The sequence below is a fragment of the Felis catus genome, chromosome B1 (assembly GCF_018350175.1).
Source record: "Felis catus isolate Fca126 chromosome B1, F.catus_Fca126_mat1.0, whole genome shotgun sequence".
In the NCBI taxonomy this organism is placed as follows: Eukaryota; Metazoa; Chordata; class Mammalia; order Carnivora; family Felidae; genus Felis; species Felis catus.
In genome coordinates, this window is record NC_058371.1 from 25792945 (window position 1) to 25811333 (window position 18389).

General features: G+C 36.9%; 1 protein-coding gene across 2 annotated transcripts in view; it reads left to right on the top strand.

The window, feature by feature from the left end:
- Positions 1-18389, top strand: part of LONRF1 (LON peptidase N-terminal domain and ring finger 1) — a 37571-nt gene that overhangs the window by 14120 nt on the left and 5062 nt on the right. For both annotated transcript variants that reach the window (XM_045055306.1, XM_023252421.2), the window contains exons 4-10: positions 8451-8600; positions 9092-9332; positions 9425-9521; positions 11379-11493; positions 14358-14479; positions 16660-16818; positions 16929-17091. In XM_045055306.1, the coding sequence (XP_044911241.1) occupies positions 8451-8600; positions 9092-9332; positions 9425-9521; positions 11379-11493; positions 14358-14479; positions 16660-16818; positions 16929-17091 (1047 nt within the window). The remainder of the gene's footprint in view (positions 1-8450; positions 8601-9091; positions 9333-9424; positions 9522-11378; positions 11494-14357; positions 14480-16659; positions 16819-16928; positions 17092-18389) is intronic.

Below are 18389 nucleotides of genomic sequence, written 5' to 3' on the forward strand. Positions count from 1 at the left end.
TTTGTATGTAGTACCATGTCATCTACAAATAGTGACATTTTATTTCTTTCTTTCCAATTTGGATGCCTTTTGTTTCTTTTTCTTGCCTAATAGCTGTGACTAGGATTTCCAGTACTATGATCAGTAAAGTGGTGAGAATGGGCATCCTTATCTTATTCCTGATCATAGAGGAAATGCTCTCAGGTTTTTGCCACTGAGTATGATGCTAGCTACAGGTCTGTCATATGTGGCCTCTTTATGTTTAAGTGCATTCCCTCCGTATCTACTTTAACAGTTTTTGTCATACATGGATGTTGACTTTTGTCAAACCCATATCTAATGAGATTATCATATGATTTTTATCCTGTTTTGTTAATGTGGTGTATCATGTTGATTGGATCGATTGGTTGTTTAATCATCCCTGCATCCCTGGAATAAATCCCATTTGATCATCATGCATGAACCTTTTACTGTATTGTTGAATTCAGTTAAATAATATTTTGTTGAGGATTTTTGCATTAATTTTAATCACTGATAATGGCCTGTAATTTTCTTTTTCTGTGGTGTTCTTGTCAGCTTGGTGGCATCATAAAATTATTTTGGAAGGGTTCCTTCTTCAAGTTTTTGGAAGAGTTGAGAAGGATAAGTATTAAATCTTCTTTAAATGTTTGGTAGAATTCACCAGTAAGCCATCTGGTCCTAGACTTTTGTTTGTTGGGAGGTTCTGATTACTGATTCAATCTTCTTACTAGTGATTGATCTATTCAAATTTTCTGTTTCTTCATGACTCAGTCTTGGAGGAATGTATATGTCTACAAAGTTATTCATTTCTTCTAGGTTGTCCAATTTGTTGGCATATAATTGTTTGTAGTAGTGTCTTATAATTTGGTGTGTCATTTGTAACGTCTCATTTCTCATTTTGTTTCTCTGAGCCCTCTTTTTTTGGATTTGACAGATTTTTTTTTTTTTTTTTTTTTTACTATTTTTTATTCTAGTAAAATTGACATACAGTTATATTAGTTTCATGTGTACACTATAGTGATTTAACAATTCTATACATTATTTAGAGCTCATCATGATAATGTATTCTTAACCCCTTTATCTGTTTCACCTCCACCCCACCAGCCTCCCCTCTGGCAATCACCAGTTCTCTATATTTAAGAATCTGTGTTTTGTTTCTTTTTTTCTTTGTTCATTTGTTTTGTTTCTTAAATTCCACGTATGAGTGAAATCATATGGTATTTGTCTTTCTGTGACTGATTTATTTCCCTTAGCGTTATAACTTGTAGATCCATGTTGTTGCAAATGGCACGATATCATTCTTTTTTATGGCCAAGTGATATTCCATTATATATATGTGTGTATACACACATCTTTATCCGCTCATCTGTTGTTGCCATAGCTTGCCTATTACGAATACTGCAGTAAACATAGGGGTGCATCTGTCTTTTCAAATTACTGTTTTCATTTTGGGTAAATAACCAGTAGTGGAATTACTAGATCATATGGTATTTCTATTTTAATTTTTTGAGTGACCTACACAGTTTTCACAGTAGTTGCACCGGCTTGTATTCCTACCAACAATGCCTAAGGGTTCTTTTTTTCTGCACATCCTTGCCAACACCTGTTATTTCTTGTGTTTTTTATTTAGCCATTTGACAGGTGTGAGGCAATATCTGATTATGGTTTTGATTTTCATTTCCCTGATGATTAGTGATGTTGAGCATCTTTTCATGTATCTGTTGGCCAGGTGTATGTCTTCTTTGGAAAAATGCCTATTCATGTACTTGCTGATTTTTAATTGGATTACATTTTAGGGGGTGGTGAACTGTAGAAATTCTTTATATGTTTTGGATATTAACCCCTTATTGGACATGTTATTTGCAAATATCTTCTCTCAGGAGGTTGTCTTTTTGTTTTGTTGATGGCTTCCTTCGCTGTGCAGAAGCTACTTATTTAGATGTAGTCTCAATAGTTTATTTTTGCTTGTGTTTCCCTTACCTCAGGAGACATATCTAGAAAAATGTTGCTATGACCAGTGTTAGAGATGTTATTGCCTGTGCTGTCTTCTAGGATTTTTATGGCTTCAGGTCTCACATTTAGGTCTTGAATCCATTTGGAATTTATTTTTGTGTATGGTGTAAGAAAGTGGTCCAGTTTTTCCAACACCATTTGTTGAAGAGACTGTCTTTTTTCCAACTGGATATTCTTTCCTGCTTTGTCGAAGATTAATTGACCAAGTAATCATGTATTTATTTTTGAGTATTCTATTGTGCTCCATTAATCTGTTGTCTGTTTTTGTGCTAGTACCATACTGCTTTGATTACTACAGCTTTGTAATGGATCTTGAAGTCTGGAATTGTGATTCCTCTAGCTTGCTTTTCTTTTTCAAAATTGCTTTGGCTGTTCGAGGTCTTTTGTGGTTGCTTACAAATTTTTGAATTGTTTGTCCCAGTTCTGTGAAAATAGCTGTTGGTATTTTGATAAGGATTGTATTAAATCTGTAGATTGCTTTGAGTCGTATAGACATTTTAATAATACTTGTTCGTCAGCCTATGAGCATGGAATGTCTTTCCATTTGTGTTGTCTTCAGTTTCTTTCCTCCATGTTTTATAGTTTATAGAGTACGGGTCTTTCACCTCTTTGGTTAGGTTTATTCCTGGTATCTTATTATTTTAATAAGATTATCAATTATCAATAAATAATTTATTTGTAAGTGGGATTGTTTTCCTGATTTCTTTCTGCTGCTTATTAGTATATAGAAGTGCCACAGATTTCTGCACATTGATTTTGTATCCTATGACTCTACTGAATTCATTTGTCTGTTCTAGTAGTTTTTTGGTGGAGTCTTTAGGGTTTTCTATATAGAGTATCATGTCATCTGCAAATAGTGAAAGTTTTACTTCTTCCTTACCAATTTGGATACTTTTTATTCCTTTTTCTTGTCGGTTACGTGGCTAGGAATTCCAATACTATGTCAAAAGTGTTGAGAGTGGATATCCTTGCCTATCCCTTGACCTTAGGGGAAAAGCTCTCAATTTTTCATTACTGAGTATGTTGTTAGCTCTGGTTTCATATATGGGCTTTATTATGTTGAAGTATATTTCCTCTAAACCGACTTTTTTTGAGGGTTTTCATCATGAATTGTCAGTTGTTTTTACTGCCTCTATTGAAATGGTTCTGTGGCTTTTATCCTTTCTCTTATTGATGTGATGTATCACGTTGATTGATTTGTGAATATTGAATCACCCTTGTATCCCAGGAATAAATCCCACATGATTGTGATGAATGATTTTTTTTAATGTGCTATTGGATTCTGTTTGCTAATATTTTATTGAGGATTTGTGCACCTGTATTCATCAGAGATATTTGCCTATAGTTTTCTTTTTTTGTATTGTCTTCATCTGGTTTTGGTATCAGAATAATGTTGGCCTCATAGAATGAATTTGGAATCTTTCCTTCCTTTTGATTTTTTGGAATAGTTTGAGAATAGACGTTAACTCTTATTTAAATATTTGGTTAGAATTCCTCTATGTAGCCATCTGCTCCTGGACTTTTGTTTGTTGGGATGTTTTTGTTTACTAATTCAATTTTTTAAACAGCCTTATACAATGTTTTATTTATTTTTAAAAGTTTATTTATTTTCAGAGAACGTGCACAAGTAGGGGAGAGGCAGAGAGAGAGAGGGAGAGAGAATTCCAAGCAGGCTCTGCACTGATAGATGTGGGGCTCTAACTCAGGAACCATGAGATCATGACCTGAACCAAAATCAGGAGTTGGACACTTAACTGAGCCCCCCAGGCGCTCCTACTGATTTAATTTCATTGCCAAGAATTGGGCTGTCCAAATTTTCTATTTCTTTCTAAGTCAAGAGCCCTCGCTCTCTTTTTTTTTTTTTTTTTTTGGTTAGTCTAGCTAAACATTTGTCCATCTTATTTATTTGTTCAAAGATCCAGCTCTTAATTTTTTGACCTTCCCTCTTTTTGTCTCTATTTCATTTATTTCTGCTATGATCTTTATTATTTCCTTTCTTCTATGACTTTGGGCTTTGTTCCTCTTTTTTAGCTTCTTTAGGTATAAAATTAGATTGTTTATTTGAGATTTTTCTTGTTTCTTGAGGTATACTTCTTAGAACATCTTTTCCTGCATCCTAAAGATTTCAGTACGTTGTATTTCTATTTTCATTTGTCTCTAGCTGTTTTTTTTTTTTATTTGATTTCTTTGATGAGTAATTTGTTGTTTAGTAGCATGATGTTTAATCTCCACATTTTTGGGCTGTTTTTATTCAGTTTTATTTCCCCCTTGTAATGGCTAGTGTAATACCATTGTGGTTCTAGAAGATGCTTGATAGGATTTCAGTATTCTTGAATTTGAGACTTGTTTCAACATGATCTGTTCTGCAGAATGTTTCATGTGCTCTTGAGAAGAATGTGTATTCTGCTGCTTTGGGATGCAACGTTCTGTATATACCTGTTAAGTCCATCTGGTCTAATGTGTCATTTGAGACCAATTGCTCCTTATTAGTTTTCTATCAGGATGATCTGTCCATTGATGTAAATGGGGTGTTAAAGTCCCTCATTATTATTGCTGTCAGTTTCTCCCTTTAGGTTCATTTTATTTGCTGCATATTTTGGTACTCCTGTGTTGCATGTACATATGCTTATAAATGTTGTTTCCTTGTTGAATCTTGTTTATTATTATGTGCTGCCCTTCTTTTAAAGTCTTCGTTTTAAAGTCTCTTGTCTGCTATGAGTACAGCGTGTAACTTTCTTTTCATTTCCATTTGCTTGGAACGTCTATCCTTTCACTTTCACAATATGTGTATCCTGAAGTAAGTGTCTCGTAGGCAGCATGTAGATGGATCTGGGTTTTTGATCTGTTTAGCCACCCTTTGTCTTTAGATTAGAAAGTATAGTCTGTTTTCACTTAAATATTGATAGTTATGTGCCTGTTGCCATTTTGTTAATTATTGTTTGCCTGTTTTCATCATTCCTCTCTCTTCTCCTTTTTCTCTCCTCGTAGTTTGATGGTTTCCTTTAGTGTTATGCTTTGATTGTTTTCTCATTTTCTTTTGCATATTTACTGTCAGTTTTTGTGTGGTCACTGTAAGGCTCACATATAACTTACTTTGTAATGGTCTGTTTTGAGTTGATGGCAACTTAAGTTTGAACACATTCCAAAACTACATTTTTCTCCCCCTTCACCTTTTGTATTTTTGATGTCACCTTATACATCTCTTTATTTTAGACATCTCTTAATCAATTATTGTAATTTCAGTTAATTTTACTATTTCTGTCTTTTAACCTTCATATTTGCTTTATTTATAAGTGGTTGCTCTACTCACCTTTACTGTATATTTATGTTTCCCCCTGAGATTTTTCCTTTGATATGTTTTCTTGTTAATATTAGTGCCACTTCTTTTCAGTTTAGAGAAGTCCCTTTAACATGTCTTGTAGGGCCAGTTTAGTGGTGATGAATTCCATTAGCTTTTGCTTGCCTGGAACACTCTTAATCTTTTTTTTTTTTTTTTTTCTAATTCTGAATGATAATCTTTCTGGGTAGAGAACTCTTGGTGGACGGTTTTTCCTTGCAGCTTCAGCATTTTGAATATGTCATGCCATTTTCCTTCTGGCCTGCAAAGGTTCTGGTAATAAATATGCTAATGGCCATATGAGGTTTCCCTTTTGTGTAATAAGTTTTTTCTTTTGCTGCTCTTGGGATTCTCTCTTTAAACTGTCCCGTTTGAGCTATAATGTGTCTTGGTTTGGATCTCTTTAGGTTCATCTGATTTGCAACTCTGTGCTTCCTGAATCTAGAAATTCTGTTTTCTTTCCCAGGTTAGAGAAGTTTTCAGCCACTACTTCTTCAAATAAGTTTTCCTACTCTTTCTTTTCTCACTTTGGGACTCCTATTCAGGAATTTTTGTTGACTTGCTTTTTTCGTTTAATTTCCAGTCTAAGTTTTGCTTATTTTCCATGGTTGCCCATAGTATTGCCCCGGTTCGTTCTTCCTTAATTTTTTCAGTAATCCATCTATCACTTTCCAGAGTTTGTTGTGTGGTGTGTTAGTTGGTGTTAAGAAAAAAGGGAGGAGGTTCTCTGATTAAATGACTTTGGGAAACATTGGGTTAAACCAGGTTAAACAGGTTTGTTCAGAAATTCTCAGTTTTTGCTGTACTAACATGATGGTAGCATTCAACTTTTGTCAAACTTATTTAGAGTATCTGGAAAGACTAGAGTCTTTGAAAAGTGTTTTTGGAAAATCTACCCTGATACAATTGCAGTGCCCAATCACAATGTTCTCCTCAATATCTTTAAAACATGCCGTATTATTTATCACCTCTATAGTGTTTTTTACATTGTGGCTTAATTTAGAATCACCTTAGGGGCATGGTAAGTATAAAGATTCCTGAACTTCACCACAGACCTTCGGAATTAGAATCTCTGGAATTCAGGCATAGTTTTACAAACACCTAGGAAAATTCTTGTGCAGTTTGAAGTATGAGAATTTTGAAAATTTTCTCAGGTCCCGGATGCCTCATACATACAGCTAACCTCTGCGTATCTTCTCTGAGGCTTGCTTGCATATACCTTCCAGCCCATCGATTTAACAAAAAATCGTTTACTCTCATGTGTTTTCCAACTGTTTTATATTTGTTAGTGGTATCTCCCTGGGGACACTGCAGACCTTTTTAAGGGCTTATAATTTTGCATTTTCTATGCTACTAGATATCCTTATATTTCTGTAAACATTTGTTTGTTGTTTAATAAGGTCAGGTAAATGCAAAACAAGTGATACTTTGAAATATTTGGTTTTCTCCCAGTACGCTTTTTGTAAATTGTGGTACGATTTACATATAATAAACTGCATGGATTTTACAGTCTGGTGAGTTTTGAGAAATTAAACATCCATGTAACAGCACGATATAGACTATTGTCACCATGCTGGAAAGTCCAGTCATTCCCTTTTCAGCAAATCGCCTCTATCCCGGCTCCCAGAGACAACTACTGTTTAGATCTTTATTACCACAGAGTAGTTTTGCCTATTTTAGAACTTCGTACAAGTGAAACCACACAGTGTGTGCTCTTTTGTGGCTGGCTTTTTTTGCAGAACATCATAGTTTTGGGATCTCTCCAACAATTTTTTCTTGTTCACTAAGTATTCCATCGTAGGAACATACCACAATTTGTGGTATTCACAGTTAATAGTGATTTTCATTTGGATTGTTACCAGCTGCTGCTATGAATTAACATTCTTGAACAAGTTGTTTTGTGAACATAAGTTTTATATCTCTTTGGTAAATACTTAGTGGAGTTGCTGGGTTCTAGAGTAGTTGAGTGTTTAATGCATTTTTTTAAGCCAGGAGAAAAGTAAAAACATACGAATTTTAAAGGGAATATTGTTTGTTCATTAAAGGAGATATTGCTTGAGCTCCTACCAGATAAGCACTTTTATGTACATTGAATATATCTCCTATTTATTTACCTTATAGCAATGATTCAGGAGTAATCTGATTTTTGTGAGTTTGAGAGGTAATGCAACTGAAAAACTAAACATCCACGTTTAGACTTTAAGAAATGCTCTGCTATTCATTTAATATAGTTTATTCAACAATAACAATCATTTGGGTCCTACTCATTTCCTTCTAGCCAGGTTCTTCCCTCGCTTAACCTACCATGGTTTTGTTTACAGAAATTCTGATGTGACAGCTGCCTCCCAGGTTAACTCACAGCTGTTAAGCGACAGCTGCCATATGGTGCTCCCAACTGAGAGAGCTGGGCAATGGTGGCTACCCGTGTAGGTTACTCAGTGAGAAGCTAAATTCAGGGTAAATAAGTGGAATTTTAAGTCTTTAATTCACTTAAACACTCTAAGTCCAGTCTTAAAGTATACTTTGGGGTGAACTGTGAACTTGATAGGCTGGGACTCATTAATGTTGAGAGGTAAATATTTTCTACTTCTCTTGAGATCTCTTCTTTTTACAGGGCACCTGGGTGGCTCAGTTGGTTAAGTGTCTGACTCTTGGTTTCAGCTCAGGTCATGATCTCATGGTTCATGAGTTCAAGCTTGTGCTGGGCTCTGCTCTGACAGCGCGGAGGCTGCTTGGAATTCTCTCTCTCCCTGTGTCTGCCCTTCCTATAGTCCTTCTCTCTCTCTCTCATTCAAAAATCTCTTTATAATCCTCCATTAAAAAGTCAGTTTTAATATTGGGTAACTTCTAGGCTGGTAGTCTAGCCACTCCAATGCTTTTCTTTTGAATTATTTCTTTGACGTGATCTGACCCCATTCAGGCACACCGTGGTTTTACCAGACTTTTGAATGGTTTGGCATTTCTGTTTATTGCTTAATCTCTTCCTCCTCTGCTCATTAAAAACAATGTCTGCTGTGAATTTTCTCAAATTTCTTAGATAGCTTTATATTAAATTATCCCTAATCATACATTTTCCATTACCTTTACATTTCTCTTACAGATTTTATGTGATTTATTGTCACCTGAAAACTTAAAAGAAGGCCTGAAGGACTCTTCCTGGAGTTCATTGCCATGTATTAAAAACAAACCTTTTGGTTTTCCTGTAGTAATGGAAGAGTCTCACTCTGCCACAGAGCTTAGCCCAGAGCAGGTAAGGGGTGAGAAAAGATTTTCATGGGTTGAGTGCATCTGTTTTTTTACAGGTTAAGATTTTCACTTTCTGGGTTTCAAGAAATAGAATCTATTAAGCATGGTCTGAATTAGATTTTTTTGTAGCCTTTTATTTTACACTAAACTTTTACGTAAAATATGTGTTCATTAATCACAATTTTAGGTCACCTGAATATCAGAAAACTTTAGTCTCATGAGAAATGTAGAACATGGTATTTATTTTAGTTTCTTCAGGGTTGTAACAACTATATTAGCATAACTGCATCGACCTCATTATAACATGTCAGCTTGATGTCTAAGGTTATATTATAATTACTAGTAAAATGATTTATTTATCAGGGTTTTAGAATTAAAAGTTGGTGCTTTTAAATGAATGGTAAAAAGAACATTCTGAGACAGTGGAATTTCATTTCAGTTTGGTTCGTGGTGAGAGCCGCAATACAGTTACCCTTGTTTATTGTACTTTTGTAGAACGAAGAAATACCAGAGGTCACTTCAGAGCTTATCAAAGGAAGCTTAAACCGTGCGTGGTCAGCACAGGCTATAAATTCAACAGAAATGCCTGCCAGAGAGGACTGTTTAAAAAGAGTGTCCTCGGAACCTCTACTCTCTGTTCAAGAAAAAGGTGCTCTGCTGAAAAGAAAGTTGTCTCTTTTAGACCAGGATGTGATTGTAGACGAAGACGGAAGAAATAAGCTTAAAAAACAAGGAGGTAAAAATGTTACTACACTCATTTAGAACACATTTATTTAGAATGGTCTTTAAACTTTTTCCTAAAGATGATAACCCTCTTTGTTTTAATAGAAACTCGCAATGAAGTCTGTACGTTTTCATTAACTTACGGTGACATCCCAGAAGAATTAATAGATGTTGCAGATTTTGAGTGTTCTCTCTGCATGAGGTAAGTGTATAAAATTTTATAAAGATGCATATTTTATATTACCAAATAAAATACAGAGTACATAAAGGGACAGAATACTGGACTAAAAATCAAAAGATACGAATTTTAGTTCTCGGCTTACCTTTCACAACTTGGGCAGGTAATCTCTGAACATTATTTGGATTTTCATTACTTACAAAGTGGGGTATTTCCATACCCTATATTGCAGGTGTTGTAAGAATCTAATGACTTACATATTGTAAAGGACTATAAAAGTTATACATATTATTGAAACTTAGACACATACATGGTTTTAGATTTGGGTAAAAATGCTAACAACGTGTTGTATATATATGATTCTGTCTTGTTTTAACTATAAAGTCCTTTTTAAGTAAAGTTGGATAAAGGTTTCCGTTGTGTGGAAATGCAAGCTGGTGCAGCCACTCTGGAAAACAGTATGGAGGTTCCTCAAAAAACTAAAAATAGAACCTCCCTACAACCCAGCAATTGCACTACTAGGCATTTATCCAGGGGATACAGGTGTGCTGTTTCGAAGGGACACACGCACCCCCATGTTTATAGCAGCACTATCAGCAATAGCCAAAGTATGGAAAGAGCCCAAATGTCCATCGATGGATGAATGGATAAAGAAGATGTGGTGTGTGTGTATATATACACACACACACAATGGAGTATTACTCGGCAATCAAAAAGAATGAAATCTTGCCATTTACAACTACTTGGATGGAGCTGGAGGGTATTATGCTGAGTGAAATTAGAAAGACAAAAATCATCTGACTTCACTCACATGAGGACTTTAAGAGACCAAAGAGATGAATATAAGGGAAGAGAAACAAAAAGAATATAAAAACAGGGAAGGGGACAAAACAGAAGAGACTCCTAAATATGGAGAACTGAGGGTTACTGAAGGGGTTGTGGGAGGGGGGCTGGGCTAAATGGATAAGGGGCACTAAGGAATCTACTCCTGAAATCATTGCTGCACTAGATGCTAACTAATTTGGATGTAAATTTAAAACAAATTTAAAAAATAATAAAAATAAATGAAAAAAGATTTCCATTGTGTAGAATGCTTGTAATTCTAGAAGACTAATAGTTTTGAAAGACATGTTCCATTTACTTGAGTTGTGGTGGAGTCAGAGGAACAGTGCACGGAGACCTGGTGGCTGGCCACATCAGGCTGGTAAGAACGAGCTGTGTTCTGAGCAGGTCCCTTATCTCTGAGCCTAGACTGCTTCATCCACCTGTGCTTCATCCATCCATCTGGCATTAGGCCAGATGATTTCTCAAGTACCTTTTTATCTAGGAAATTCCGAAGTATCATGTTTCAGGAAATAATTATCATGTAAGTAAAATTAGTATTTCTATATTGTTCATTACTTACTGGTACTAAGCCTAATATTTCTTTACGAATTAAAGTTTATTGGGTTATTCTTTTTCATGGATTTTATATAGTAAGGCTTTTATAGGCTTATTAAGAAATAATCTAGTCAACAACTAATAATTATATATTTCATATTGTTTATTTTACACACCAAGTTTCAGAGACTGTGTGCATTTTACATTTATTGCACTTCTCAGTTTGGACCGGCCAGATTTCAAATGTGTAGTAGCTCCCATGTGGGCTGTTCCATTGGTCAGTATAGCTTTCACCCCTTGGCAGAGTAGTACCCCTGTTGATGGAGAACTTTTAAAAGGTTCAGGAGGGGATAATTGTATGTATCACTGCCCCTTCCTTCCTCTCCTGCCCACTAGACCTTCCTTCTTCCTCAAATAGAGATTAGTCTTATGGTCCCATTATTTCTTCACTTTTTCCCATGGATAGTTTAATGTGAAAACATGTATTTTGGTTGATTTCAGGTTGTTTTTTGAGCCAGTAACAACCCCTTGTGGACACTCCTTCTGTAAGAATTGCCTTGAGCGCTGTTTAGATCATACACCGTATTGTCCTCTCTGCAAAGAAAGCTTAAAAGAGGTAAACATTTGCATATTTATGTTTATTGATCTTAAGCTTGGCAATACTGATTTGTATTTAGCCCATAGAAATAGTGATTATCATGTTCAGAATAAATTACATTATATATGCTGACTGACCAAGAAGGAAAACATTACATTACCCAAAATGCTAGTGCTGGAGAAATGTGAATTTGGAGAGCATAGGGGAAAGGAGGGCCATTCTGGAGGCCAAGCCCCATGTATTTTTTTTTTTTTTTTTTTTTTTAAACAAAGGGAGGGTATGGTCAAGTACCTGGCCGAGACTTGGTTCAGTTTTAATGATGACAGTCAGTATTGGGAAAACCCAACTGCCTTGCCTTCCACCCTCAATAATACCCTGGATTTCAGCCCTAGTCTTGCCTTAACATCTGGAACAACTAATAGAATTTTTTGCATTGATGGAAATTCTCCATAACTATGCTGTCCAACATGGTAGTCACATGTGGCAATTGAGCACTTGAAATGTGGCTGGTGTGGCTGAAGACCTGTATTTTAAATTTTCATTTTCATTTAAATGGACACATGTGACTGGTGGCTACCATTTGGGCAGCACAGCTCTAGAAAGTGGTGTACTTACTGGAGGCACAGCTTCCCACACCCCTTGTACAGTCATGATCAATGCTATTCATAACCTGTGTTAGGGAAGTAGCTGGATCTCAGGTACATATCTTTTGTAACCAATGGGAAGACAGCATTTTCCCAATCCTGCTTGGGTGTCCTTAGCCATCAGGTGAGGCCCCAGTGTTATAATTCTAGGTCCCAATTACGACTGTAGCATTGATCACGAGAATGATCCTGTCTCCGGGGGGTGACAGCATTGCTTAAAAAAAAGTCTTCCAAATATGAATAAAAAATTAATAAGCCATTTTGCATTTGAACGTACATAGTTAATTCCTATGCAGAAAAAAACAACTCTGTACAGATATTATAATAGCATATGTGTATTCTTACATAACAAGCCAATATGTCAAACAGAAAACCATATATAGAATTTTCACAAAGTCCAAAAACCTAAGACAAACTCGTTCTTAAAAGTTTATTAATTACATTTCCGCCTATATACTTCATGTTTTCAGGTGAAGTACTCTAATCATGTTTTTTTTCTGTGTTTCCAGAGTTTTTAAATATTCTGTAGTATATTGTGTTTTTTTTTCAAATTAACAATTAGATACGTGGCTTTAAATTTAGAGCTACCTCACCTTAAGAAATGTCTGGAGTTTGAAGGAAAACAAGCATTATTTAAAAATACAGCCAGCATACTGTTTGAAAGTAACTTTATCCTGTGTCCTAAAGGTATCCTGTATTAATAGGTAAAATCTAAGTATATATTTAAAAAAACAAATTGATACGCTCTATCATTTTATGCTTTTCTTGTCATTTTCTTTTGTTCTTCTTTCATCGGAATGTATTTAAGATTTTTTTATAGCAGAATAATCCATTGATTTAACATTTCCCTATTGTTGGGTATGTAAGTTGTTTTGTTCTTTTTTTTTTGTATACCATGATTTGCGTCTTGACTATTTCCTTAGGATAAATTTCTGGAAGGTGAATGGCTGATCCAAAACCATGTATTTATAAGACTCTTAAAACCAAATGCTGGGTTACCTACATCCCCCAGAAATATTGTACAATTTAGATTCCTATTCCCCCCAAATTAATACACGAGTATTATATCTACTATTTAGCCCATTGGTTTTCAAAATGTGTTAGAGCCACGACATCACAAACTCTGGGGTGGGGCTCAGCCATCTGCTTTTCAACAAGCCTGATGTCATGCTAAAGTTTGAAAACCACTCCTGTTACCCTTTCCCAACCTCTCTCCCCCTTCCTTCTCCTCCATTCTTCCTTGGATAATGACAAACCCTTATTTTTGCTGCAACTGCAGATTAAAAGTATGTGGCTTCTCTTTATCTTCTGATTGTCTCCCAAGAGTCGTTCCTAACTTTATTATATGGGTTATTGTTCCAAAATTCTGTACCCACGTCCTGACCTGGTCCCAGCCTTATGCAGTTTTTTAACTTACCTACAGAAACATGTCTTTTTGTCCATGGAATACAGTGCGGTGTGTGGTAACTGCCTTTTATGGGATAAAGGCAGTAAAATTGGGCTTCTCGGGAGACAGAAAAATTAAGGCAGACTTCATGAAAAAGGTAAAGTTGGAGCCAGACCTTGCAGGCTAGGCAGGCTTACAGGCTGGAAGGAGAGGGATGGCTTTTAGCAGTTGGAATAATGACGCGGAAATGCGAGTGGCAGTTTTCCGGAGTGTTAAGGGAGTGGTACAAATGTGCCATTTTATATAGAGTTGGGGGGGTGGATCGTGTAGGAAAAGCAACCTCTTGATAAGGGTCTGAGTGACAGTGGGTGACATGGGAAGGAAAATCGTCAAGAAAAATGATCTGGAGACTCGGCCACCAAAACTGGGACAAAAAGAATAGTTTCACTTTTCCTAAATAAGGCAAGTGTATTATTTTCTTTATTCCTTAGCTTATTTTTTTGGTTCTCAGTTAAAATGCTAGTCTGAAGTACCCACGAGCTGTCAGATAGAAATTGGCCTTTGGTGTGGGAGAGGGCAGGGCCTCCTGCTGCCCAGAAAGGATTTGAGGTCATAGCAGGACAAGGGTCTTCTGGACGGTGGTAGTCTCCACCGCAGCCACGTGTCTTCAGTGCTTTGGGGCAAAGCCTGCGCAGATTGACCTGTGTGGCATCATCACTTGTCACGTTCTTCCTCACAAATTAATTCAGAATCGACTGTATAAATATGTAATAAAGGCTTTACTGTGAACTGTTTTGCCTGTTTTCTGCTGTAGGAAAAGTACTGGAGTGTGAAATAACACTGTCTTTTAGTATCTAGCAGATAGGAGGTACTGTGTGACACAGCTGTTGGAAGAATTGATAGTGAAGTATCTGCCTGATGAGCTGTCTGAGAGAAAACAAATATATGATGAAGAAACTGCTGAGCTGTCACAGTAAGTTTCTTCTCATAAAGCTAATGTGATCAAGCCCCGAGCCACCACCCTTTAACACAGTAAGGAGAGACTTTCTCGCAGCCAGCTGGATCCTGTCTCGAGTTCAACTTAGTGTAGCCCCAGGCAATTTTCAACAAACACGGGTCAGGTTCCCCTCTCCTCAACAGACAGAAGTTTTTAAAAGTTCATTTGGTAACTTCCAGATGTTCCACTGGGGGTTGTTGACTCAAGCCCTTTGCACCGCAGTGGCAGTTTCGGTGGAGGAGGAATTTCCTACGGGACCTCAGGCAGTGGAGTTGGGAACTGAACCCTCAGGAACCAGGCAGGGTTAGCAGGAAGGTGGAACATAAACGGCCTGGACTGGCAGCTGCTTTAGCCAATGAGAGGTCGGGAAGTGGGTGGGACCTTGAGGCTGAAATTGGTAGGAGTGGCTTAGGGGCCAAAGTCTCAATTAGTCAAGATTACCGGTAGCAGATTTAGTGTCGGGAGGTAATTTAGGGTTAGAGTGGTACAGACCACTACTGAGAGCGAGCACGCGCTGGCTAGTTGGGGCTGGGTAGGTTGGACCTGGTTTTGGTGCTTTGTATTCTTTCTTCCTTGTCCTTTTCTGACGTTCTTTTCCCTTCCTGTCTTTCCCTCTTGCTCGAGTCACAGGAGTCTCTTTAAATTTCTTTCCTGCGTAATTTCTTAACTTTCTCTTTCACTGGACACACCAAAGAGACAGAACTGCACATTTTACATGCCGTGTTTATGTAATAGATTTTTTCTTACTTTCTAAGAAAAAATTGTGCTTGCAAACTTAGTATACGTATCCACCAAATGTCTTCACTGGGCCAGTGCCCTTTGATAGAAGAACGGTGTCCATTCTTCTAAGTTGGTACTGATTTGTCTTCCATGATACTGATATTTCATTGTGATTTTGATAGAAAATGTCCTGATATGAGGATTATGAACTTTCTTGATCAACACTGCCAAAAGCTGGTTACAGGAAAGCCGCAGATATGCTTTTGAAATCTTAAGTATAGTGACTGCAACCAGACTCCCGGCAGACGAGTGGAATCGGCAAATGACAGATGAAGTCATCACATGAGGGGGGCTCAGTGTGATGCAGAGAAGCTTGAGGGAGTCTTGGTTACTTACTACCAGGGCTGTTTTATGGGGTGCTCATCTTAAGTACTCATCCCCTGGTACTTCAGAGTTTTGCTGATTAATATTTGTCAGCAGAAGAACTGAAAAAGACCAAATGGAATGCTTAGTCATGGTAGATTACACATTTTTTAAAAGAGGTGCTAATACTTGTATTACTTTCACATAATTATGTCATTTTGAAGAAAAGCTAGAAGATCCTGTAAATAAGCAGGGGTGGCAAAGGTCATCTATAACCCAAAAGGAATCACCGTTGGCATTTCGGCATGTATCCGTCCAGATTTTAAGATGTGTAAAATACATTTTCAACAAAAGTGGGATTTTTTTTTCCATATCAACGTGTGTATGTGCACACACACACACGTATATCTTCATTTTATGGTTATGTCAGTTTATTTTACTAGTCCCCTCTTCTAAGTTTTGGTTACTGTACACAATGTTACAGTGAGCTTTCCTTTCAAGTACTTGTACAAGTTTTTCTAGGAGTTTAAAGGATATGAACTTTTTAAAGGGTCTGCCAGATTCTTCTTCAGTTTGGTTGTACTGTTTGAAACTGCCCTCAGCCCTGCCAGTTTTTCCCATGCCCGTGCCAGAACTGGGCGGTACTGTTGTCCTCCTCCTTTCCTGCCAATCTGGCAGTGAAAAATATTCTATAATTTTAATTACCTAGAAAAAATGTTACTGAGTTATGTTTTTGATCGTGAATTTGAAAATATTTTAATGCACTAGGAATTTTAATGATTTGCCTTTTGTGGACTGTGGGAGCCCATTTTTTTCTTATTATCTATAAGGAAGAGTATTTGATGGATAAAAGACTAACTGTTCTAAATATTTTAAACAGATTAATACAAAATACAAAGTTTGTATTAATACTAACTATATTCCTGATTCATAAAGATACTTAGCTCTGTAGGACAAGCTGGTATCTTAAATTCAGATTTAGTTTTATAAATAGATGCTGATGAGTGTTGCAAGCTTCAGTCATTTTTGTGGTACGTTCTGATGGATGATAATGAGACTTTTTTCCTCTTCAGCTTGACCAAGAATGTTCCAATATTTGTTTGCACTATGGCCTACCCTACTGTGCCTTGCCCTCTTCATGTATTTGAGCCAAGATACAGACTGATGATTCGAAGAAGTATACAAACTGGAACTAAACAGTTTGGGATGTGTGTTAGTGATACCCAGAATAGGTATGTTTTTGTACAGAAACATTTTTGTTTACATTGGAACTTGCTTTGAATATTGAGAATTTGCATGCTTGTTACTTGAACTTTGATATTAATCAGAAGTTTTCTTTTAGTTTTGCAGATTATGGGTGTATGCTACAAATTCGGAATGTACATTTCTTACCTGACGGGAGGTCTGTGGTTGACACAGTTGGAGGAAAGCGGTTTAGGGTCTTAAAGAGAGGAATGAAAGATGGATATTGCACTGCAGACATTGAATATCTGGAAGATGTTAAGGTATTAAATGCTTCTTGAGCACACCTTGGGGTACTCTGTCCTTGGCATTGCACAGGCTGATAGTCTAGGCGCATACAACAGTTCTTTGTCCCAGAGACTCTGGTCGATACTTACACAAGTTAGCTCCCAGTTAGCTTTTGCTTATCTTGCTCTTACTCACGGTGTGTCAACTTGGAAGAGTCCAGAGCACAGATCCTCTTCATTTCTGCAGGCTCCCCAACCAACGTGGTGCCTAGAGTGTACGTGGGCATGGTGGGCACTTAACACCAGCAATGGATTGAATTGAACTTAGAACCCATCTAGGTTATGAAAGCTGCTAATCCCTGCCCTTTTTAATCGAATCTATTAGTAGGCAAACACATGAAAGCCTTTAAAAACCGTTCTGTATGTATCTGACATAGCCTTAATGACAACATGGACACAGTGAGAGGAGAGGTGTTCAAACTCTAGGGCATCACAGAGAAAGTACTGTCACTAGCCTCACTGGTGAGATCTTTCCTGGAGTGCGTTATTGTGATAACCTTCTTGCAAAGGGTTAATGTGGGCCTTTATGATGATTCCAGTAATTCACCATCTGCAGTTAGTTTAGGTACCAAAAAAATGATTTGTGAAAGAGTATCAGATGAAAGGCAGTTTCTTTTGGAAGGGCATTATAAAACCATTGATCATATGCTCTCCCTGTTCATTGATTTGGGCCCTTCATTTTAATCGTTTATTGAACGCTGGCATTACAAACATTAGCTCTTTGAATTTTCAGAACTCTGAGATCCTTAGATGAGGAAAGCCAGATCCAAAAGTGGTAATAAATATACCTTAGATCCTCTAGGTAGAGTCATAGAAATGATTTAAAGCTAGCTCTCTGGCCCCAAGTGCTGTGCTTCATCATTATGCCATATTGCCTCTCTGATCAACTTGATTGGGCTGATATTTCCTGTCCTGTCTTATGATTAAGATGCTATGGGGAGACTTTTTTGTGCAGTAGGCCGAAAGTGTTGTGGAAGTTGAAATTTTGAGCTGATTGATAGTTTCTGTGCCTTAGGCATGCTTAGTTAATGGAATCATTTGCTAAAGGCAATATTCTTTGTAAGTTTACATCTTCACATTTGGATTTGATGACACAATCCCTTGAGTATATGGCCAACCATATGCCTAGATAGAAATATAGGACAATAGAATAGCATCTTGAAAGCATTATGAGTTTGGTATTTAGAAACTGTTTGCTGTCTTTGCAGTCTTAGGAATGTCTAATAATTTTTCCTCATCTTCATGTCTCATCTTTGTAATGATTTGTCCCTTCC